Below are 24,236 nucleotides of genomic sequence, written 5' to 3'. Positions count from 1 at the left end.
AAATGTCTGTGATTATTACATGCCAGATTACACACCAGGACCCCAAACTTCAGATGCGGTTTGGTGCAACATAGAAGTGAATGTCTGGAAAGTCAGGCTGTTTTAAGAGCAATTAGTGAGGCTTCCTTCTTTTTTTTTTTTTCCATTTCAATATTCGTGTTCCCTAATTAAACCTGAATTTCAGTGGTAGGTGAAAGCTAAGAAGAGGCCTCCTTGAGCTCTATAACATAAAAATGATGAAGCCAAAAAATACCAACAGCAGAGACCACTTCGGCATGTCAGGGGACCCAGTTTTATGCCTGTGCTGCGAAGTAGACGAACTGTGTCATCTTAGGCAAATTATTTAATTCCTCCTCTTTTTTGTTTCTTGATCATATGGAAAATGAAGCTAACAATCTCTGCTTCTCCTTCTTAGGGATGTGAAGATAAATGAGATAAAATATTATAAATGTGTTCTGGGCTTCTTAAGAACAGACATTGCTCACATTCAAATGGTCGCAATTATGATATGGCAACATTATTTATGCCTCTGGTTTAAGTGTCTGGCTGCTGCTGGGGCTTCCTGTATCCATCCACAGGGAGGGAGGCACAGAATGTCTCTCACAGGCAGAACTGACAGCTGCCACATAATTGGTGACAAGCCAAGGGGACTCTTGGAGGTTCTGCTTCTCTCTGTGCATGACTCACACACTCTCTAGGATAAAATCAAGCGTCTACACCCTAGAAATGCTCAGATGAATTAACAGATTAAACAGTGAAGAAAAAATGTGTTGACTACACACTTGGCAGTGAGAAATAAATAAAGCAGGCGGTGACAGCAGCCGGCATCAGGGAGAGGCTCTGGTTGAAGGGATGTGCATCTTGTCAGTCATCTTGTCTGTCTGTTGCAGGGGACCTGCAGCTGCGCATCTAAGGGTTTCTCCACCACCACGTGTTCAGCCCACGTCAGTGACCTAACTCCAGAACAAGTCCTGGACGGTAAGGAATGGACAGGCCATACCTGGGTTCCTGTCTGGGACCATCTCCCAGTATTGCTGGGTGTGTCCTGTTGTGATACATTTTAATGGGAGCAAAGAGAATACTGTGTACTTCTCAAGGTCACACAGTTGTTCTTTTGCTTTGAGCTTCTTTCTCCTCTTCCTCCTTCCTTCATTCCCAAAAGGATTTTAAAAGTCATGCACTCTGTCCCTTTAATGAGGAATATACTCTGTGCTCTTACCCTTAGTAAGCCTTCATTCCTGGGGTCCCACTGCCCTGGCTCCAAGCCACATTCCTTATTGTCTGGGGAGAGCTTCTTCTACATGTGTGCCGTTGCGCCCTCTAGTGGAAGTATGGTGACTCACGGCTCTTCCAGTGAACTTGTGGAGTCAGATTGCACGTGTGGATGGCAAGTCTGGAAATATACACCCCTGTTACACTCCTGATTTTCCCTTCAGCTTACCATTTCCCAGTGATTCTTCCTTTGATTAGGATGCATTGAAGCTTTCAGGGGTGCCCTCATCTCCAGGGAGCTGCAGTAGAGAGGCTATCTCTATAGAAGCATATTCCCACATGGGAATGAAACTAAACTTAGACACTGATGAAGGTTAATGAAGGGGGAAAGTATCTGCTTATCAAAGAAAAAGTACATTTTTCTATTTAGCACAAGCTTTTTCTAAATGTTAAGAATTTACTAATGGAAATCTGGTGAAGCGAGAGAACTGGACAATATTTGTGTTTCGGATCATGGCAACTGGAGGGAGCATACCCAGAGAGGCATCATCACCGCTCATGCACCTGCCGTCTCTTCGTGCTGAGGGACCCTGTGATGAACAGAAAATATCTTTTTAAGATGACATTTCTGGGTCTTTCTCCTAACCTGCCTTGCTGTGGATATCTATCTCCCCACTCTCTGAATCTTGGTCAAGAAGTTTATATTTGTTTTAAATTAATACTAATATGTTATGTGATTTGCCAAAATCAAGTTGGAAACAGGGCCTGTGTGGCTGAATGATACTTTTCTTTAAATTACTTTATTTCTAAATAAAGGTTTTCTTTGTATAGAATCAGGATGCTGTGAATAGTGGGAAATGCAGTAAATAGTTATGCCCCAAATAAGGTAGGGAAGATCATTTTAATCCCCAGTTAGCTCCTTGAAAGTCTTTTCACTCAAACACACCCACATACCACACACACATTCACAGACCTCCCTCCCAGATGCCAAAAGCCCTGCTGACCTACAGAGCTACTTCTGGAAAGGCCGATACATGCCTAAGACACAATTCCTGGGAATCCAGCAGCTTTGGGTTCCATTTCCTTCCTAAGAGAACAATGAATATGACCCCTGGAGAGCTATTAGGGCAGAGCTACTTCCTTAACGTAAAGGACTCCAGCCTCCGTGTGAAGTCATCCCAGAACTAAAGACAATCAAGTCCGATTTGCAGATTTGACATAAAGCAAGACTTCCAATCCAGTGAGGCTGAAGGATTTTGGTTGAAAGCCATGAAATCCCTTCATATGTATCATTTTTTAAACAAAAAAAAAAGAAAAAAGAACATACTGGGTGTCCCCAACTCTCTCTGAGAGCTGCTTTCTGAAGAGTTGTGTTTTGAGTCCTGGAATCCCTCTCCCTTTGACCTGCCTCTGAAGACAATGTGCTAGAGAACTCTCTCTTCAAGTGCATGCAAATGAAGTTTTTACAGTTAGATTTTTAATTTTAGAGTAATACACACTTTTACATAACATTCAATTCTGGCTGTATAAGTGTGTCAGGAAAATAGTTGATATCTGACACTTGTTCACACTCCATGATACGCACACATATCCTATCCCCTCCCCCAGCCTCCCTCCATGGCTTCTCAACACCCTTCTGCATTTCCTGTGAGCTGAGAATTCAGTTGTTGTTTTTTTTTTGTGGAGGCAGGTGCAATCCCAGGAGAAACTGTGCAATCTTCTGAGAAGTTAGAGCAGACATGGGTGTGTGATTTAGGGAAGGCACTTCTCAGTTTGGTCACTGGTTCCAGGGGTATATCTTGGGCAAGTCCCCCATAGCTGGGGCCAGACCAGAAAAGTGAAAACAACTTTGACTTAGCCTCAAGTTTTCAGTGAATGAGAATGAAAAATAACAATGACTAAGAGCTTTCTTACCGAGATGATGTAAGTGATAACAATAGCAGCCAGCACTCACCTATGTGCCAGGTATTTCTCTAAATGCTTTGTGTAGTTAAACTCATCCAGTCCTGAAAAACAACAATGAAGTGGGTACCATTATTTTTCCCTTTTCACAGATGAGGAAACATGGGGGTGATCCACCCAATGTAGCATAGCTTGAGGGGACAGAACATTTCGTTGAGCAGAGGAGGAAGTGGCACAGGAAAGCTGCATGATGCCCCCAGGTTGCACAGCTAGCTAGTGGGGAGGACTTTGCTTCTGTTTCCCTCTGCCTCTCAATGGTTATCTCAGGGTCAACTAAGCTAAAAACAGACTCAACAGAGCATCAGTCCTCTGAAAGAGTCACTGCCAAGAAACAAAATGCCTCTTCTTCAACAGGGAAGTGGAGAAAAGTAGGAAACCTGGGTGACCTCACCATCTTCCAGCTTCTAGAAAACAGAGCTGACTTCAGTCTTTTTTCTTGTCCTAGGGGATGTAAATGAGCTGATGGATGTAGTCCTCCATCATGTTCCAGAGGCAAAGCTGGTGGAGTGCATCGGTCAAGAACTTATCTTTCTTCTTCCAAGTAAGAATTTCAAGCAGAGAGCATATGCCAGCCTTTTCAGAGAGCTGGAGGAGACGCTGGTTGACCTTGGGCTTAGCAGTTTTGGAGTTTCTGACACTCCCCTGGAAGAGGTAAAGTAGAGATTCCAGCTGGTTTCTGTCAAGTGCCAGAAGTGGCAGTTCTTTGAAAAAGTCTAACATTAGAGCAAAGTTTTTTAAAAGCAAAAAGCCATTATTCCCCACCCAAGCGTAGCAACTATCTTCATTTTTGGCACACTTCCCCTGTCTTTGGGTGCATACATATTTTACGGAGTTGTGGTTACTGTGTGCTTATGTTTTTGTGTTTATGGAAGGTGATGTTCTTAGATAAAGGGTCATAATGCATTTTCTTCCCTTTATGAAGCAATACTCAACAAAATGGAGCTTGGTTTAGATTTTTCTGAGAATAGGAATGACTAAACAAAATTCTCTTTTTTTCTTCTTGACAGATTTTTCTGAAGGTCACGGAGGATTCTGGTTCAGGACCTCTGTTTGCAGGTATGGTGCTGGAGCCTGTGGCTTGTTCCCTTCCTCATCACCCCCACAATCTCTGTCTTGAAAGTCTAAGGTACCAGGTACAGTAGCTCATGCCTGTAATCCCAGTACTTTGGGAGGCCAAGGCAGGTGGATCACCTGAGGTCAGGAGTTTGAGACCAGCCTGGCCAATATGATGAAACCCTGTCCCTACTAAAAATACAAAAATAAGCTGAGCATGGTGGCCTGTGCCTATAATCCCAGCTACTCAGGAGGCTGAGACAGGAAAATCACTTGAACTTGGGAGGCAGAGGTTGCAGTGAGCCAAGATCGCACCATTGCACTCCAGCCTGGGCGACAAGAGTGAAACTCCGTCAAAAAAAAGAAAGAAAGTCTAAGGAAAAAGTCATGAAACAACAAAGCAGGCAAGTACTCCTTCATAGTATCTGACTCCCCAATGATAGGCAGTTAGCATCCTTGGTGCCTTTGAATGACAAAGGAATAACAAATTGAGTTAGGTCTGGGTGGGAACACTTTGGATGAATGAGGATTCTTATGGAGGTCAGGTTGGTAGCTTCATCTCTCAGCTTCTCATCCTGTGTCCCCAGTATCTTCCTCCTGCCATATCATCATCCTCATCTCCTCCTGTCATCTCCGCCAGGTCTCTGATCCATCCCTGTCTGCATAAGTGACAGCTGACAGAGTCCTTAGCGATTATCAAACACAACTCAGATGCCAGCTAGAGTCTCCTGGCCCCTTTGAGAGCAACGTAAAATCATTTTGAACCCTTATTTAGTGGTCTATGGACTTTGAAAATGTGGGGACCAAAATTTCTGTGGATTCTAGAAGTCTCTCTTCTACGTGTGTCAGTCTGGGCATCAACTAGCTCCTTCCATGAATTTTTACCAAACCCACAGCCACACAAAGCATCTGTGAGTGTAGCAGAGTTTACAGCAGAAGGTGAAGGGTGGGGAGATAGATGTACAAAAGGGTTACCTGCCACACAAACAGAAACCACTTCTGATAGAACACGAGGCATCCACCACACTGTAAAATCCTCCTCTGGTGCAGGCAATGCTTTGCAGAATTCTCCTTTGCTGCCTTGGGCTCCTAACACCTCCTAAACCATGAGTTACCTTCATCTTCCCAGTGTGGCATATTACAGTGTTTTCCTGTCAGAGTGTTTCCTCTCTATGGGGATTCTGGAATCTGCTCTTAAGATAACTTGGTTTTCATCTTTCTTCATAAGTGATCCCAAACATCTATCTACTATGCCTGGAACTACCAATGGACACATATACCATCCCAAATATGCTTCAGCCCATCCCAATATGTCACATGGTGGCCAAAAGATGCAGTTGTCCTGGCAGAGTAGGGGTGGGGGCAGGAAGCACTCCTCTCCGGGGGCAGCAGCAGTTCACCACAGAGCCCGTTTCTTTCAAGCTCTGCTGACACAGAAGTTGAATAATCTCAGCTCACCCAAAGACCAGAATGAAAATATGCTAATTTATATCAGAAGCTTTGCTGCATTGAAGAGTTAGGGCCTTTTATCTGCGCAGAATATACCTTCTTGATAAATAGGTCCTCTCTGGAGAATAAATTACACATCAGAGAACTGTTTAATAAGCATGGGAATAGAACAAGATATTCCAAAGGTACAGTCCAGGGGAGTGGGTAAGAGTGTAGCCTCTGAAGTGAGGCCAACCAAACATCAAACCTGAACTTCATTCATAATTTGCAAACTGACTGGCTTTGGGTAGCATCTAGCCTCTTTGTACCTGTTTCCCCATTTGCAAAATGGGAATAATAGTAGCATCTACCTATGGCATTATTGAGAGAATTAAATGAGTTAATGCTTGCCAAGTTATAACAGAGTATACGATCCCTGATTAAGACTTAGCAACTCTAAACTCAATGTTTACAAACCATCTCTTACCTCAAAGCACTTAACATCCATTGTCTTATTTGATCATCACTATAATCTCACGAAGCACGTAGGGGAGGGGTCTGCTCCATCTGGGGGAACTGAGCTCACGGAGGTTGGAGGATTTGCCTAAACTCACCCAGCCTGCTGGGTCTCACTCTCTGGTGTTAAATCTCAAATCTAAGATGCCCAATGCCACACTCTCAGCTACTTTGCAGATGACTAAGTACATTTGTTTTGAATTAGCTCAGTCTTAGAGGATGAGATTCTGATCTTGTCTCCAGAGTTTAAAGGAACCTGTAGCTGTCTATTGGGTCACACATTGCATGGCATGGAGAGGGTCAATGCTACTTCTGAAGGGGTGGCTCACAGCCAGTAACTAGAAAGCAGCAGGTAGCCAGGAACAAACTGGCAATTCTGAACAGGCCTGGAAGCCTTATCTCTGGCCAAGTCAGTGGGCTCCAACTGGGATGGGGCCTTTAGGGAGAGATCAAAGCTCAGAGGTTTGAGATGAGATTAGCTAGCAAAAAGGAGGGGCAGCAGGGATCCTCCCAGAGGGAGGACCAGCCATGGCAGACATCAAATCTGAGCCCAGATCAGGAGAAGGAGCCTGGAGAACTGGGGCTCTGGCACTGAGAACCTGCAGAACTTTGCCCTCTGAGTCCAGAGGCCAGGGCTGGGGCTGACTGTTGCCCAGCCTTCGCATCCTGAGAACCTGGAGAACTTCACCCTCTGAGTCCAGAGGCCAGGGCTGGGGCTGCCACCCAGGTAGTTGAAAGGATGACTGAGCTGACCCAATTCCCTTTACAAGTGTCCTTGTCCAGGGGAACTTGAGGAGGGTTAAGAAAGAAGCTGGGAACCAACCAACAGTCCTCTAGTCTCTCTCTCTGTGTCCAGCAATGTTGTTTTACAAATGAGCATTAATCAGTGACTATAAACTATAGTTCCCACATAACTGACAACTTGCAATGGTTTCTATAGTATGCTCCCATATGTTAGCTCATTTAACTTTCAACACACTCCTGTGAAATGTCCTTTTTTTTTTCTGAGATGGAGTTTCGCTCTGTCATCCAGGCAGGAGTGCAGTGACTCAGTCATGGTTCACTGTAGCCTTGACCTCCTGGGCTTAAGGAGTCCTTCTACCTCAACCTCCCAAGTAGCTGGGACTACAGGTGCACACCACCATGCCTGGCTAATTTCTTTTTAAATTTTTTTAGGGACAGGGTTTCCCTGTGTTGTACAGACTGATCTGAAACTCTTAGGCTCGAGCAATCCTCCCAAAGTGCTGGAATTACAGGCATGAGCCACCATGCCTGGCCTCACTTTCATTGTACAGTTGAGAAATCTGAGAAAACTCAGATTTAGGCAGATTGAGTCACTTCCCCAAATGTACATATCTTGTAAGAGTCCAGACTCAAACCGCAGGCTCCTAACTCTTAGTTCATTATTTTTTCTACCATGTCTCAGTATCCTCTAAGAATTCAGAAAGAACCACATTGACTCTGATTTTTAATTTAAGTACACAGGTAATAAGTGAATGTATTTGGTTGTTTAAAAATTCAAATAATACACAAAAGGTTAAAGTCCCTCCTCCCACTTCCTCTCCCCTCCCTATCCAACTCTGCCTCCCCAGGGGGAGCTTCTGCTGACGGTCAGTAGGCATTCTTTCAGAGTTTTGCAATTATATGTGTGTGTATACATAAGATGTAGTTTTTCTTTGTGTAGAATACATGAACTTTTAAATGTAAATGTGAGTTTATGATACATATTGACCTGCACCTTAGTTTTGTTTTGTTTTGTTTTGAGAGGGAGTCTTTCTCTGTTGCCCAGCCTGGAGTGCAGTGGTGCAATCTCAGCTCACTGCAACTTCTGCCCGCTGGATTCAAGTGATTCTCCTGCCTCAGCCTCCTGAGTAACTGGGATTACAGGTCCCGCCACCATGCCTGCCTAATTTTTGTATTTTAGTAGAGAGAGGGTTTCACTATGTAGGTCAAGCTGGTCTTGAACTCCTGATCTCAAATGATCCACACACCTCCGCCTCCCAAAGTGCTGGAATTACAGGCCTAAGCCACTGTGCCCGGCCAGTTTTGTTTTTTTATTAACCGAGTTACATATTTTAAACCTCTCCATGTTGATGCTTTTAGAGTTATTCTGTTCTCTTTAATGTTTTTTTTTTTTTTTTAAAGATGGGGTTTCTCCATGATGGCCAGGCTGGTCTTGAACTCCTGACCTCAGGTGATCCACCCACCTCGGCCTCCCAAAGTGCTAGGATTACAGGCATGAGCCACTGCGCCCAGCCTCTTTAATGTTAATAGAGAATTTTAAGGCAATTTCGGATGAATCTATACAATTTCTCTGTATAGATAATTTACACAGGAAAACAGATTTTTATAAAGATGATTAAACTACCAGCCTGGTATTTTATTGCTGACTTAAATGAAGAGAAAACCAATGCTACAAGGAAGAAAAAATGGCATTAGAGATCCAGACCTTATAGGCACTTTTCCAAATTATTAATTTAATCTTCCAAACCAGGTGGCACTCAGCAGAAAAGAGAAAACGTCAACCTCCGACACCCCTGCTTGGGTCCCAGAGAGAACGCTGGACAGATACCTCAGGACTCCAACGACTGCTCCCCAGGGGCAACGGCAGCTCACCCAGAGGGCCAGCCCCCGCCAGAGCCAGAGCGCCCAGGCCCGCAGCTCAACACAGGGGCGTGGCTGGTCCTCCAGCACGTGCAGGCACTGCTGCTCAAGCGACTCCAACACACCGTCCGCAGCCACAAGGACTTCCTAGCGCAGGTGCTGTTGTCGGTCGGCGTTTAGCTGCGCTCAGTTGCTCCTCGCCCAGCCTTCCCCTCCTCTCTTGAGTGTTACTGCACACACGGGTTCTAACTCAGCGAGGAGCATGCTCTTAAGATTCTGCCGGCTTTGTTTCCCACTTTCCAAACCTTTATTTCGATTCTTAGTAACATGAATCTTCTTTGTAAGTTGGAGCTCCCTTAGCAAAGAAAATAGAATAATAGTGAAAATGTTAATATTGTTTTTATTTTCACAGTGAGGGGTGAAGTCATGTTTTCATCTATTTTTGCAGTGACCCTGCATATCAAGGTCATTGCCTTCTTTTTTCTTTCAATGTTTTTTAATTTAGAAAAAGAAGCTCTGGTTCAAAGAGCAGCGAGTCACATGAATGAATCTATGACTCACTGCTCTTTGAACTGCCCTCGGACATCTGGCTGAACACTGGCCTGCATTCAGCTTCTTCAGTGGCCACCAGAACATTCTGTTTTCTTCTGCACATCTTACCTTTGCATACCCTGCCTATTATGTTCCCCCAGAAGCCTGACCCTCTCCACCAGGGGCTGATAGGAGGCTGCAGGATAAATGTTGAAGATGTGTGTGCACACATGACGTCTCCATGCCACAGTCATGTTTATTCCATGTCTGTTCTCCCACAGATCGTTCTCCCAGCCGCTTTTGTGTTTTTGGCTCTGATGCTTTCTATCATCATCCCTCCTTTTGGCGAATACCCTGCCTTGACCCTCCACCCCTGGATGTATGGGCATCAGTACACCTTCTTCAGGTTCGTGGACTTGGGGTCAGGGTCACCATTTTCCTCTGTGGGTTTAGGGCACCTGGGTCACACGCTGCTTGGAAGGGCCCTGACTTTTCCACTTCACTGGGACCTTTACCAATGAGGGAGGGGTATTTGGGCTGCCCACAGAAAGGAGCTTAATGTATCTGCCACTGCTCAGAAAGATGATCCTAATGGACAGGCAGGACTGCTTGGAAAGATGATCCTAGTGGACAGGCAGGACTGCTCGGGAAGGAGGAGTGGGGAAAGGAACATAAAGCTTGGATGCGTGGGTCGAAGCACTATCTTTTTGAGGCATAGGTGACATGCCATCAGACCACTGGGAGTGTTTGGGCAGCCTATCCCCTCCCAGGAGAGCTAGCGCCATCCCAAGGTGGCATTCAGTGCCTCTAATACATACCTAGCACACAGCAGCCATCCAGTAAAGGCTCTGAGTTGCACGTTGTCGGCACATGTCTGCTCTGTCCCAGTCACGTATCTCACTCTGTCTAGCATGGATGAGCCCGGCAGTGAGCAGCTCACAGTACTTGCAGATGTCCTCCTGAGTAAGCCAGGCTTTGGCAACCGCTGCCTGAAGGAAGGGTGGCTTCCGTAAGTCTCTATGCGCCCCTGTCCTAACAAGACTAGCTCCCCTGGGAGGACCCAACAGTGGGGTTCGGGATGGCAGGAGATGGGGAGGCCCCACTCAGTCCTGCTCTGCTGGTCACTTCCAGATCTCTGATCAGCACTCCCCCAACCTCTCCTTCCACACTTGTGTGTAGGGGCATTCACTACCTCCTAGGAAGCCCACATACCATTAGACAGCTCTGTATTTCTCAGCTTAGAAGTTCTATGTTGAGTTGACAGATGATTCCCCATGCCTTATTTGAAAGGCCTCTGAATGAGGAGGGAGGGAAATGGGGTTATGATATTGTATAACTAGGCCTTGAATGGCATTAATGACATAGTGGCCAGTGCTCCATGATTGTTATGAGTCTGGAGAAGGGAGCTAGCGAAGGCAGTTGACATCTACCAGGACTCCTCAAAGTTCAGTATAATTTTAACTTTTCTCACTCAGTCTTTTTCAAAGCTGTCAGTAAAAACCAAAATAGACTAATTTCAAATTCCTCTTTTAGTTACTTTGTCTCTCAAAAGCAAAAGAGAAAAAAAGAGAGACAAAATGGTCCACAACTAGAGATGGTTATTCCCCAATCCCACTCCTAGTCAGTCAACAAAACCCTAGTCTTGATATTTCTTGAGCAGAAACTAGCCTCCAAAAGAATAAGAAGAAAGGGCCTGGGTCTAAAGAGGAGGAGGAAAGGGTTGGGCACTATTTCTTATGCCTAGGGATTTCTCATCAACTTTGGAGCCAATTGTGGAATATTTTCTTGTCTTCCATGAGGGAGTACCCTTGTGGCAATTCAACACCCTGGAAGACTCCTTCTGTGTCCCCAAACGTCACCCAGCTGTTCCAGAAGCAGAAATGGACACAGGCCAACCCTTCGCCGTCCTGCAGGTGCAGCACCAGGGAGAAGCTCACCATGCTGCCAGAGTGCCCCGAGGGTGCTGGGGGCCTCCCGCCCCCCCAGGTATCCGACCCCGAACAACGGGGCCCTGGGTCTGCCTCACACATGGGACTGGGGGGAGTCCCTGGTAGCTCCTGAATCTCTCACCAACTAACATTTCAAACTGACCGTTGAGTGGGGAACTAAACCAAACTCCCTGCGTCCTCTGAGGGGGGCTCCCTGCAGGGCGCTGTGGCTGCCAAGTGGAGGAAGCCACTGACTGAAGCTTCATTTTCCACCAGGTACTTCCTATTCAATGTAGTAGAAAAATGTGTTTACGTACTAAAAAAATTATACGAGTCGTGTGTACTCATTGTAGAAAAATTAGAAAACACAGGTAAGTCAGGAAACAAAATCATCACTTGGATATAACAACCAATAATGTTTGGTTTGCAACCACCCAACAGATTATATTCAAAGTATTGTCTTGAAATCTGCTTTACTGAATAACTTATTCTGAACATGCATCCATGTCAATAAATAGACATTTGCATTGTTTTTAATACCTGTATATTATCCCATTGTTTGAATTTACTTCTTTTTTTGAGACAGAGTCTCACTCTGTCACCCAGGTTGAAGTGCAGTGGCACGATCTTGGCTCACTGCAACCTCTGCCTCCCAGGTTCAAGCAATTCTTGTGCCTCAGCCTCCCGAGTAGCTGGGATTACAGGCATGTACCATCGTACTCGGCTGATTTTTTTTTTTTTTGTAATTTTAGTAGAGACAGGGTTTCAACATGTTGGCCAGGCTGGTCTTGAACTCCTGGCCTCAAGTGATACGCCCACCTCTGCCTCCCAGAGTGCTAGGATTACAAACACAAGCCACAGTCCCTGGCCTAAATTTACTTTAAATTATTGGCCATTTGGGCTTTTCATTTTTTGCCATTCTAAGCAATGCCATGATGTACATTCAAATGCAAATATATTTACACACTTATTAACAGTCCTAATTAAGAAGGTCTCCATGTGCTGTGTATGTAACATGTGCAGGTATGTACACAAATACATGCAGAGCCAGCATCCATCTTTTGCAGGGACATTGATGATCTTGGCTCTGAACAGCACCCTGTCCTGGGAGTTCTAAAGTCCAAAACAGATTACAGTGAGCATCTCCTGGGGGATTCAGAGACATTGAAGAGGGCTGTGTCCCTGGTTGATAATGGGCCTCCTAGCTGACTTTCCAGGGCTGGGCCTTAGACAGCCCTGTCTCATGATTTGTCAGTGAATAAACAGTTCCTAAAGACGCTGTGCAGTATGGTGGGAAAGCACACATATGGAACGCAGAGAGGCCCAGGTGGGCTACTTGACCTCTCTGAACCTCAATTTCATCACCTATGAATTGGGAATAACTGCTTATTTCATAATATTATTATGAGGTTTAATGAAATCATGTGGAAAAGGAATTATTTAGAATTAGATTCAACTCAGGTGATGATAACCCCAAACTAACAGTGGATAAAACAAGACACAGCTTGTTCCTCGCTCATCTAAAAGCCTATGTGGGTGGTGCATGATGTATTTTCTGTTTCTCCTCCACACTGAACAGGGCTCAGCCTCACCAGCCAATATGGCAGGAGCTGCCTTCCAGGCAGCAGAATGGAAGAAGGATGCAGCAAAAGAGAGGGCAGAGTGCACACACATGCTGTGTTTAGGGAAGGTTTTCTGAAGCTCCCACATAGCACTTCCATTTACAGATCCCTGGCCAGAACTAGCATCCAAGGAGACTGGGAACTGCAGTCTTTGTTCTGGGTGGCCTTGCACCCAACAAAAAAGGCTGAGGCAGCAGGGACGAGTGGATAATGAGGGCAACTAGATTTTGCCACAGCACCTATCACAGTGTGGCTTATAAATGGTTCTATAACAAGAACACCCGATCCCTGCCCTTTTTTTACATTCTAAAGCATGTATCTTTATATTTCTCAAGCAAAATATTCTCTCTTTGAATCACAGCTCAGCCACTGCATCATAGGGATCGCAAAAGCACCCGAGGAGCTCGTCTCAGTCCTCTGCACCCCAAGAGGAAGCTTTGCTTGTTTGCTTTGCAGTCAGTGCTGAGGGCTCCTGTGGCTGCCTCCACTCAAAACCCTCCAGCATCAGCACATCAAGGCTGTGACCTGTTCACTGAGCTCTTGGCCAGGAGAGGGAGGGAAGGCCTAGCTTACCTACATGGTGATTCATTTCCTAAATGAATCCTTACTTGCACGCCGCCTGTCCAGCTTAAAAGCTTATTTTCAATGTTGGTCCTTGGTCCCTGGACAAAACGTAACAGCCAAAGTCCTGGAAAAAGGCAAACCAGTTCCTGAAATTTTCTTTCTCTTCTGCATTTCATCACTATTATATATGCCTTCCTTTGGAGCAAAACCGAGTGCCACACACATGCCCAGGAGCTGCTCACTCGCTCTCTCTCTCTCTCTCTCTCTCTCACTTTTTCTCTCTCTTAATCTCTCTCTATCTCTCTCACACTCTTTCTCAATCTCTCTCTTTCTCTCTCACTTTTTCTCTCAATCTTTCTCTCAATCTTTCTCAATCTCTCTCTCTCTCTCTCACACACACACACTCACAAACCCACACTCTTATTCACATCTGCTCACCCTAGCCACTCAAACACATTCCCTTATTCAGCCTGGAGTAAGTCCAGAGGGTGTGGGCCTGATTCAGAGGCAATCAGTTGTCCTTATCTGGGAAATGGGGCAATGCGGTCACCTCTAGGGGCCCTCCCCACTCCAACAGGCTTTGAATGTGCTGGGTCCTGAGGTGGAAGCACTCTGTCTCTGACTTCTAGTATATGTGGAGATAGGGTTATACAAATATTTTATTGGACAGAATTTTTACAAAACAATTTATCCTAAGCTGTCCCCGGCAGCAGCAATTGTTCCAACCTGGATTCCACCAGGGGAGCTTGGCAGGTAACTCTGAGTGCCATTTTCAGCTTGATAAGCAGGTGGCTGAGTGAAAAGAGCAGGGAGGAGACAGAGGCGGATTCAATTCCTAGGCCCTAGGCCACCCGGCTACATGTTTACAGCCCAGTGCAAGTCAGCTAACCATCTGAACCTCAGTTTGTCTGTCTGTAAATTAAACTAAAAATTCTTCTTTTGAAGGGTGTCAGGATGAAGTGAGATCATGCATGTAGGGCATTTAACATAGTTCCCAGCACATGGGGAGCTTTCGATAGGGGCCAGCTCTCCTCCTGGCAGGAGAGAGAGAAACAAGGTAAAAGGAGTGAATTAAAGAAGAGGAAAATCAAATGGGAAAGCAGGGGAGGAGATAGAAAATGTATAAAAAAGAAAGAATGATGCGCAATCACTGTGGTGTAATACCACCAAAATCCCCTCAACCGCTTCTGGGCAGCACCCTTGACAGAGTGAATGCTTTTACCGGAGGGTCATGACTGACCGTGAAGTTGGCTAGTATGAGAAACCAAGCACGGTGTGTTCCCAGATTTGCAGTAATATTGCCACCTGGCGGCCAAACTCATGCACCTTGGAATTTTCCAAAATCTTTCGATGAACTAGCTTCTAGTCCTAGATGTATTTTGAAAGTGATTTGTAAATTGTAAGGCACTATTCAAATTCTTTCATTAATGTCACAAATCGACTGTGTCAACTGTATGCCAGGCAGTATTCTGGGTTCTGGGAACACAACAGCCCATAAATCAGACAAAGTCCCTGCTCTCACCAAAATGACATCCTACAGGAGATGACAGATACAAATACGTAAACAGATCTATCAGGAGGAAACTCTCAGATAGAGATGAGCACTGTGGAGGTAGCACAACAGTATGTGACAATACAGAGTGGCTGGAAACAGGAACATTTCTTCAAGGAATAAAATTTAGACTGAGAGCAAGCCACGGGAGGGTCTGCAGGTAGAGTTCCCAGCAGAGTGAACAGCCAAGCACAAAGCTGCGCCAGGAGAGAGAGGTGCTCGCTGAGAGACAGGGAGGTGGGTGCAGAGGGACGGGAGTGCAGCAGGTGAGCTGAGAGAAGGGCAGGACCACAGGCATCAGGCCACATGGGCCTTGGTAGTGAGTCGAGATTTGATCCCACGGTTTATTGAGTGGGTGAGGAAGCAAGGTGACTGAGGTGCTTGGGTTTACATCTTCATAGCTCAAGCTGGCTGCTGGGTGGAAAACTGAAGTTGGTGGACCAAGGACAGAATTAGGCAGACCAGTCTGGAAGTTTCTCTGGCAGTCTAGGTGGTAGCTTGAGTAGGGTGGCAGTATTGGAGCTGGAGACACACAGAAGGATTATAGATAAGTCCTCAAGTTCCCAGGTAATTAATGTGGGTGTCTCATTGCCTCAGAGAACACAGCGCAGCACGGAAATTCTACAGGACCTCACGGACAGGAACATCTCTGACTTCTTGGTAAAAACGTATCCTGCTCTTATAAGAAGCAGGTAAGAAGAAACCCTTTTATGCTTTTAATCCTGGCTCCCTGTAGAAGATATTGACTAGGGACAGAAGATAATTTTCTCTCACAATTTATCTGATTAGGGCAGTGGGTTTTTTCCTTTTTTTTTTTTTTAAATCTAATTTGAGGGCCTCATTCAACATAAGAAGCAATTGAGGCACATACAAGTAAAATATAACTTAAGATTAATTCTGTTTTTTTTTGTTGTTTATGTTTAGGGCAAGCAGAGAGTCTCTTTAAACAAGTTAAAAGAGGGAGGGAGGTGGAGGAGTAAAGGAGAAAAGGTAGAGTAAAAAGAGAAAAAAGTGAGAAGCAAAAAGAGAAAGAAAAAAGTCAGACGTGGTGGGAAAGAGGCAGCTGGATAGTGTGTGGGTCCAGCACAGGCCAGGGTGGGCCAGGGCCACTGCAGCTGTCATATTCTGTGAATTATCATTTGTTATCACTGCCCTTTGAGATGCCAATGAACTTTTCAAGAAGTATCTAGTTCTCTTGGCTCTCCAGCTGTTTCCTGTCAGCCCCACCCAGCATGGAACAGCCTTGGTAGCCCATATCAGAGCAAGCAGCTTGACAGGGGCATGTCATGCCAGGAAAGAGGATCCTAAGGAAGCGTGGTCCAGTCTGCACAGGCTCTGGGGCTTTAAAACAAAACATCCTATCTAACTTTAATAGGACTTTCTGTTGCTTCACCTGCCAGAGCCCTGCATGAGGGATGAATCAACTTAATTTAGAACACACTGCAGATGGTGAAAGCATTTAGCAAACCAAAGAACGCCATCCAAGCCCAAAAATAAAACAGAGTAAATATAATGCAATAAACAGCAGCCACTCCAAACTTAGTTCTCAGCAGCAAATCTGCAGTATGAAATTTTGAATTTTGTGTGTGTCTGTGTGTGTGTGTGCGTGCATGCACGCGCTTAAAGGTTGATAACGATGACAGTTCATGGGACTGAGCTCTGAGGTCCAGAGTTGGTATCTGTTCATTTCCCATCTTGTCATTTTACCCTTGATCGACGGAATGTCATGCCTTAACTTTGGGCTGCGGAGTGCGTCGGAACTCCCCCCAGGTGTGCAGATGATTGTTAGAGTCTCATTTGTACAGGGTGGAAGACAGCAGGGCTGCAGCCTTCACTCCACACTGACATGGTCATTGTCATGTGTTCTGGGTCCTGATCAGGCATACTGACCTGACATATGACCTGACAACAGGATCACTCAGAAAGTCCAACATGCGGGATATGATTTGGAGAGCCAGTGGGGGAAAACATAGGTCCTTTCTCTGCATCTGTATTCAGGCGATGTCGCAGGACTGGGTAGCTTCTGCATTGCATAGACATCAGAAAACGCAAAAATGGGACCGGGTGCGGTGGCTCACACCTGTAATCCCAGCACTTTGGGAGGCTGAGGCAGGTAGATCACCTGAGGTCAGGAGTTCGAGACCAGCCTGACCAACGTGGTGAAACCCCATCTCTACTTAAAATATAAAAATTAGCTGGATGTGGAGGTGTGTGTCTGTAATCCCAGCTACTCAGGAGGCTAAGGCAGGAGAATCACTAGAACCTGGGAAGCGGAGGTTGCAGTGAACCAAGATCACACCACTGCACTCCAGCCTGGGTAACAGAGTAGACTGGGTGACAGAGCGAGACTCCGTCTTAAAAACAAATGCCCCTGAATGAGACTTCAGTCTTCAAAATGAATGAATGTTTGGGAAAGAAAGTTAACAGCACTGCTGTACTTGTGGTATTCATTGCATGATTTTATTTTGGCTTTCAGCTTAAAGAGCAAATTCTGGGTCAATGAACAGAGGTAAGAAATTATTTGTATCAGAATTAAAATCTCACACTAATTTGCTTGAAATAATTGTACACTTTTGAAAGGCACGCCTCACAGCCACGTGGAGGGGCTGTTCTGTATGTGCTCAGGAAGTAACAAGACACGTCCTGAAGAATATGTGGCTAGGGACATCTCAAACTCAGAGGACACTTAGTGGAGTGGTATCTCTTCTTGGAGGACATAAGTGGGGAATGGCATTCCCTGATGAGGCATTTCAGAGCATTCTCACCCCAAAAAAGCTTCTAAAACCTCCAAGTATGTAACAGTTTGTAATACTCCCACAAGAGGGACTTGTAGCCAAGGCCCGGGACACTCCTTGGCCCATTCCTTTTAAGCTTCAGGTAGCATAGGCCAGCCCCAGACCCACCCCATTCCTGAGGAGGATGAAATGGTTCCAGAGGTTTGGAGACTCGTCTAGGGGTACTCTAGGAATTAGCTGCCTCCCAGCCTGCCTCAGGAACTGCGCCTCCAGAACAGGTGTGGGGCTGACATGGACATGCTTTCCTGGGCAGATTCTAGACCGTACACATCAAATCTGGCTTTCAGGATTGCTCCAGAGGGACCTATGGAGCCTCAGCTGAGATAGAAAGCAGGAGTGAGGCAGTGCTTCAAGGCCCTGAGAAAGAGCTCCTCCTCTGCTTTGCATAACCAGCTAATTCATTCTGTTCTGTTGAGTTTGGCTTTTGCCCTGCCTTTGAAGGGTTTGTGGCCAGGGAGTGATGCACTAAGACTGGTGTTTCCACACAGTCACTTCAGACTTCCAGGGCAGTACGGGAGCTGGATCCCAAGGCCCGGAGCCCAGTGAAGAAGCAGAGTACAGGTCCAGGCAGGAGAGGGTAAGGGCCTCCTGAACAGGGGTGAGGCCCAGAGGCCCCAAGAGATAGGGATGACAGGATGAAGATGCGTCCTGTGCTGCTAGAAGTGCCTGCAAAGCACAGAGGCGGCACAGAAAAGGAGTCCTTGGCTGGGGTGGGAGGAAATGACTTGTGACATGTGAAAGAGGACCTGGAGTTGACTAGATGCTCGCCAAAGGGAAAGGTACCAAGGGGAGCCAGCAGCCCGGCAAAGGCAGAGACACATAGGCAGTCTGGGCCACATGGAGGTCTGGAAGTGACTCAACATGTCCCAGACGTGTCCCTAGTTCACTCCAGGAAAGGGATGAGGAGAGATGAAGTTGGAGAGGGGCACAGACCAGATGCAGAAAGGCCTCATAGGCCAGGATGAGGGTCTGGATTCCTTCCTGGAGGCAGCAGCAGTGGGAAAAGAGTGAAAAGCTGGTTTGTAAAGTGGAGCTATGTTGCTCACTGGTCCAGACAATTACCCCAAAAGTACATGTTTCCCTACAAAAACTGAGAGAGCTACTAGTAGGTGTGAAGCTCACGGCACTGTCTGAGGATTTCTTGTTTCCTCGTCAGGTATGGAGGAATTTCCATCGGAGGAAAGCTCCCAGTCGTCCCCATCACAGGGGAAGCACTTGTTGGGTTTTTAAGCGACCTTGGTCGGATCATGAATGTGAGCGGGGTATGTAAACAGACTGGAGATTTGAGTAGCGTTTTTGACTTGCTTAATTACCATGAACTAGAAACTCTCATGAATGATAACAGGAAAAAAACAAAAATCCTCGTTTGTTTGTTTACATGGCTTTTAGGGCCCTGTCACCAGAGAGGCCTCTAAAGAAATACCTGCTTTCCTTAAACATCTAGAAACTGAAGACAACATTAAGGTACTTGACCTGTATAATAGCTGCTTATTTTATTTTTACTTTCCCAGCTTCATTCAATTCCATCCCTCCTCCTGCTGAATTCTAGCAAGGAATGTCTTCCGGCTGCCAAACCCTTCCTCCTTCTCAAATACCCTTTCCTTCACTGATTTCTTCTTTAACTAGCAGTTAGTACGACATCTCAAATGTCCTCTCCACTTTCTAGGTGTGGTTTAACAACAAAGGCTGGCATGCCCTGGTCAGCTTTCTCAATGTGGCCCACAACGCCATCTTACGGGCCAGCCTGCCCAAGGACAGGAACCCCGAGGAGTATGGAATCACCGTCATAAGCCAACCCCTGAACCTGACCAAGGAGCAGCTCTCAGAGATTACAGTGTAAGCCACCATGGCCCTGGCCTCATCACTTTCTTGTCACATTCTCCACTCTTTGAACATCCCGAGAGAATTCTTATCACTGTGAAGTGCTGGGATGGATGGCAATGCTGTTTAGTCAGGCACATATGAACATATGAATTTCAAATAAGTGCCTCACGCCTCATGTACAAGACTGCTTGGTCATTCTTTCTCCCCCACGTTTATGTGGAAAGTAAGTTTATATTTGGTTCCATTCCCTTTTGGCTCTTGATGGCAAGTTGCTCCTGGAGCTTATACAATTATTCTCCTTCTAGTGTGCAAAGTGGCTGCCAGGAACTGGCAAAGTTCAGTAAACCTTTCAGTTCCCTGGGAGTAATTATCTTAGATTCCAGGAATTTCCTCAGAAGAGCATACTTTGGAGATGTCAACAGAGCTTTGCTACCCTCAAGCTGAGGCTCTCCTTGCACAGTTTCAGTCAGTGGAGACACCGGTCTTGTGCGTTTTGTAATATGTTCACTCTATTGAGGCCTACGTGGAGGAGGCGTTGGTAGGAGTGCTTTTGTTGCTGCAAACTTCTGCAAGGCTGTGGGGTCCTGATTTTACTATCCTGGCACACCCTGAGTGCCAGTGAACATGCCCAGCATCGTCGACTACAACTTGGGCCTTGACTCCTTGGTTTCTTCCTCTGGACACCTTAGGGCCGTAGACTGTCCTCTGTTAATTCTCACTCAGCCACACTTTTGTGTGCCTCCTTCCACTCATTTGTTCTCAGCTTACTACATGTATGGATGATAGGATTTGTAGTTTTATCAGGCCAGTGACTACCATATAAGGTACCTTTGTGGAAATTAGTAAAAGCGCTCTTTCCTACAGCTGGACACTGTCCCACGCCAGGGCTTATGGCTTGTACCTAAAGTTCAGGCTGGCTTTAGCCCCAGCTTACCCCTTAACTAGATGACTTCTATTTGGTTGAGGAAAGGATAAATAGAGCCAAGCCCCTGTACAACTTACCTGTCCTCTTTTCACTTAAATTTACATTATGACCATTTCCTTGTGTGATGATGTACTTCTTGAAAATGTGATTTAACAAGATTATTATTGACAAAATATAAATCTCAAAGTCCATATGTCTGTCTACATAGAAAATTGAAGAGACTCTACAGACAGGTTATTAGAGCTAATAAGAGCATTGTAGTACATGAGATTAATATAAACATCTATTTCTATACACCATAAAATAATTAAAGAATATAATAAAAAGAAAGGTTGTCTAGAAATATTCACATGAAACAGAAAGGCAACCCACAAATACCTATTTAACCTTGTCCATATGGATTAAGACAGTTTAGAGGAGTGATAGCTTCGGGGTAGAGAAGGGGAATCTGGAGGCCACCCCTGCGTAGGGGTAAGGCCTGCACAGAGCGTGACTTTGTATCTTCTCCTGCTTCTGCTCCTCCCTCTTCATCACCCTCTCCCTGTGTCTCTGGCCCTGCTGCAGGCTGACCACTTCAGTGGATGCTTTAGTTGCCATCTGCGTGATTTTCTCCATGTCCTTCGTCCCAGCCAGCTTTGTCCTTTATTTGATCCAGGAGCGGGTGAACAAATCCAAGCACCTCCAGTTTATCAGTGGAGTGAGCCCCACCACCTACTGGGTGACCAACTTCCTCTGGGATATCGTGAGTGTCAGTTTATAGTGCCACCCCCCTGCTCCATGGGCCCAAGGTGGAGCGTGTGTGTGCTCTGAAGGACTAGACAGAGTTGGGAGGGGTTCTCATGATGCCAAGGCTGCACCATGCGATGCCCCTTCATCTCAACAAGATGCCCCTTCTCATTTCTTTCTGTCTTCCTCTCTCTCTCTCTCTCTCTCTCTCTCTCTCACACCCCTCAGCACCTCCAATGTATCTTTTTCAGTGCAGGTGGGACCAGCTCCTTTTATATTAGAATCACCCTGATTCTATAAAAGGAGCTGGCCCCACCTGCACTGAAAAGCTACTTAGTAAAGTGCTGGGTTTTTTTGTTTTTTGTTTTTTTGGCAGAGTCTCGCTCTGTGTCCCAGGCTGGAGTGCAGTGGCACGATCTTGGTTCACTGCAACCTCTGCCTCCTGGGTTCAAGTGATACTCCTGTCCTCAGCCACCTGAGTAGCAGGGATTACAGGCGCGCACCACCACGCCCGCCTAATTTTTGTATTTTTAGTAGAGATGGGGTTTCACCATGTTGATCAGGCTGGTCTCGAACTCCTGACCTCAAGTGATCTCTACCCACCTCGGCCTCCCAAAGTGCTGGGATTACAGGTGTGAGCCACCACACCCGGCCTTATTTTGCTTTTTTTAAAAGATGAGAAATAGAATTTATACACTTGGGGCTGGCCCGCGTGTGTGTGTGTGTGTGTGTGTGTGTGTGTGTGTGTGTGTTTTACAGGGATCTCTGAGCCTATGGAGAGATATGTGGCTAGGATAGAGTGGGTATCTGAGGTGGGAGGCGATACTAACTGGCAGTCCAATGAAGAGGTAGAAGATGGCAGGCACCAGCTTAGCAGGCTTTCTGATGCTCCAGAATTTTAAAGCCAGCCTGGAATCTGACCTCTGCGATCTATCATTTTAGAACTTAGTAACCCCATTAGCCAGTGGCAAAAAAGTTGAATGAAGGAACAAACAATTATTGTGTATGTCATTCACTTAGCCCATAAATGATGTTTTAAATTCTTATATGTGTCATCTATTTTTCTTTACTTTTAAATTTTGAAACAGTTACAAACTTACAGAAAAGTGGCAAGTACGAAACCTTTTTTTCTGAGTCATTTGAGTAACTTCTAAACAAGATGCCCTTTCTCATTTCTTTCTCTCTTCCCCTCTCTCTCTCTCACACACACACACACCCCTCAGCATCTCCGATGTGTACTTCCTACAAACGAGGATACACTCCATACAACCACAACACAAACTGTCAGCATCAGGAAACCAGCACTGATGTGTCACCACCACCTAATCCTTACATCCCACTCCTGTTTTGCCCATTGCCGCAGTAATGTCTTTCAGAGAAAAGAATCTAGCTCAGAATCATGCATGGCATTTGATTGTGCTGTTTCTTTAGTCTTCTTCAGCCTAGAACAGTTCCACAGTCTTTCCTTAACACTCATGGCCTTGACACTGTTCAAGATTGCAGGCTGGTTATTTTGCAGAATGTCCCTTGGTCTGAGCTTGTCTGAGGTTTCCTCTTGCGCAGGTTGAGGGTGTGAATCTTGGCAGCAGTATCGCTGAACAGATGCTGTGTTCTCACTGCATCCTATCAGGTAGCTTCTGATTTCAACTTGTTCTGTTACTGATGATGTTCAATTCGGTCACTTAAGAAGAAGGTGTCTGCTGAGCTTCTTCACTTAAAATTACTCTTTTCCCTTTATAATAAATACAAATCTGGGGGAGAGGCACTTCAAATATATATAAATATGCTATTCATTATACAACTTTCCATTTATTCATCCATTTAGCTCTGTATGCAGTCATGGTTCCTGTGTTAATCAATGGACTATGATCTGAGACTGTCATTGTTTATTTTGATGTTCACATTATCCCCAGTGTGGTCAGTGGGAGCCCCTTGAAGTTGGCTTCTGTAGCCTGTTGACTCAGGTCCTCATCCCTCTTGAGCTTCTCCATGCTTAACGGCACAGCAAGGTGTTCCAGGCTCATCCTGCAGTTATCCTCACCCCTACCCTCTCCCCAAGAAGCCCTCGTTCCTGCCAGCAGGAAGTGACCCTCAGAAACCAAGATCTGAGTGCTAGATTCATCCTGCAGTTATCCTCACCCCTACCTTCTCCCCAAGAAGCCCTGGTTCCTGCCAGCAGGAAGTGACCCACAGAAACCAAGATCTGAGTGCTAGATATGTTCTTTGCCTCTGAAGCACCATTGGTCCCAGGCCTTCTCAGTGATAGAACTAGGGAAGGTACAGATGTACATGTGCAAGTATGCACACACCTCTATCTTTGTCTCTCTATCTGCCTACACACTGAACACTCTGAGCTCACCAAAACCAACTCCACAGGGCTCATTCTAGTTTTATTGTCTTTCCACATCCGTAACTCCCTTCTCCAACAGTGAGACACTGGCTTCTCTCACTCCCAACTCATTTATCTACTGGGCAATACACCTGTATGTCAAGACTGCCCTTCTCTGCCACCATTGCCTCCCTGTGTGGATACCGTCCTCTCCCTGCTCAGGCTGCCTCTGCTGCGTGCACATCCTCCTCGTTCTGCTGTGGCTTTGATACCCCACACCAGATCAGCCCCCTACAAGGATATTTATCTCATTCCATTGAGGCCCCCACACCCCACACCAGCTTGCTTTGAGGAAGCTCTTCTCTGGTTCTTGCCCTGCTCCTGACCACTGTGACTCCTCCCCTAACCCTACTGTTGCTGCCCCCTTTCTGTGCCCAATATAATGGCTTCAGGACTGAATTGTTTAAAAAGGGTATCGTTATTTATTTGAGCTTTGTGAAGCCAAGAACTAGGCTTTAAGTTTTTCTGAATTCTGAAGACATGCTTAGAAAGAAGAATCAACAAAACTTTATGACCAATTAGAGAGAGAGAGACCAGGTGGAATTTTGTAATTGATCCTTTCAAAAGATACAAACTGAAGATTTCCTGGGCAGAGAGGTGGGGCA

At 45.8% G+C, this 24,236-nt stretch overlaps 2 protein-coding genes across 5 annotated transcripts in view; one reads left to right on the top strand and one right to left on the bottom strand.

Annotated features, from left to right (window-relative positions):
- Nucleotides 1-24,236, bottom strand: part of LOC135272661 (neuroblastoma breakpoint family member 4-like) — a 387,040-nt gene that overhangs the window by 296,300 nt on the left and 66,504 nt on the right. The window lies entirely within an intron of this gene.
- ABCA4 (ATP binding cassette subfamily A member 4) overlaps nt 1-24,236 on the top strand; it is a 131,916-nt gene that overhangs the window by 81,108 nt on the left and 26,572 nt on the right. For both annotated transcript variants that reach the window (XM_064371132.1, XM_064371133.1), the window contains exons 24-36: nt 891-978; nt 3,620-3,825; nt 4,182-4,230; nt 8,666-8,931; nt 9,588-9,712; nt 10,217-10,315; nt 11,106-11,292; nt 15,570-15,664; nt 17,449-17,481; nt 18,924-19,029; nt 19,157-19,231; nt 19,434-19,603; nt 21,081-21,258. In XM_064371132.1, coding sequence (XP_064227202.1) covers nt 891-978; nt 3,620-3,825; nt 4,182-4,230; nt 8,666-8,931; nt 9,588-9,712; nt 10,217-10,315; nt 11,106-11,292; nt 15,570-15,664; nt 17,449-17,481; nt 18,924-19,029; nt 19,157-19,231; nt 19,434-19,603; nt 21,081-21,258 — 1,677 coding nt within the window. The remainder of the gene's footprint in view (nt 1-890; nt 979-3,619; nt 3,826-4,181; nt 4,231-8,665; nt 8,932-9,587; nt 9,713-10,216; nt 10,316-11,105; nt 11,293-15,569; nt 15,665-17,448; nt 17,482-18,923; nt 19,030-19,156; nt 19,232-19,433; nt 19,604-21,080; nt 21,259-24,236) is intronic.

This window comes from Aotus nancymaae, unplaced genomic scaffold (assembly GCF_030222135.1).
Source record: "Aotus nancymaae isolate 86718 unplaced genomic scaffold, 86718_ANA_hifiasm-v0.15.2.pri h1tg000122l, whole genome shotgun sequence".
Classification (NCBI taxonomy): Eukaryota; Metazoa; Chordata; class Mammalia; order Primates; family Aotidae; genus Aotus; species Aotus nancymaae.
This window is presented reverse-complemented; position numbering and strand designations above follow the sequence as displayed.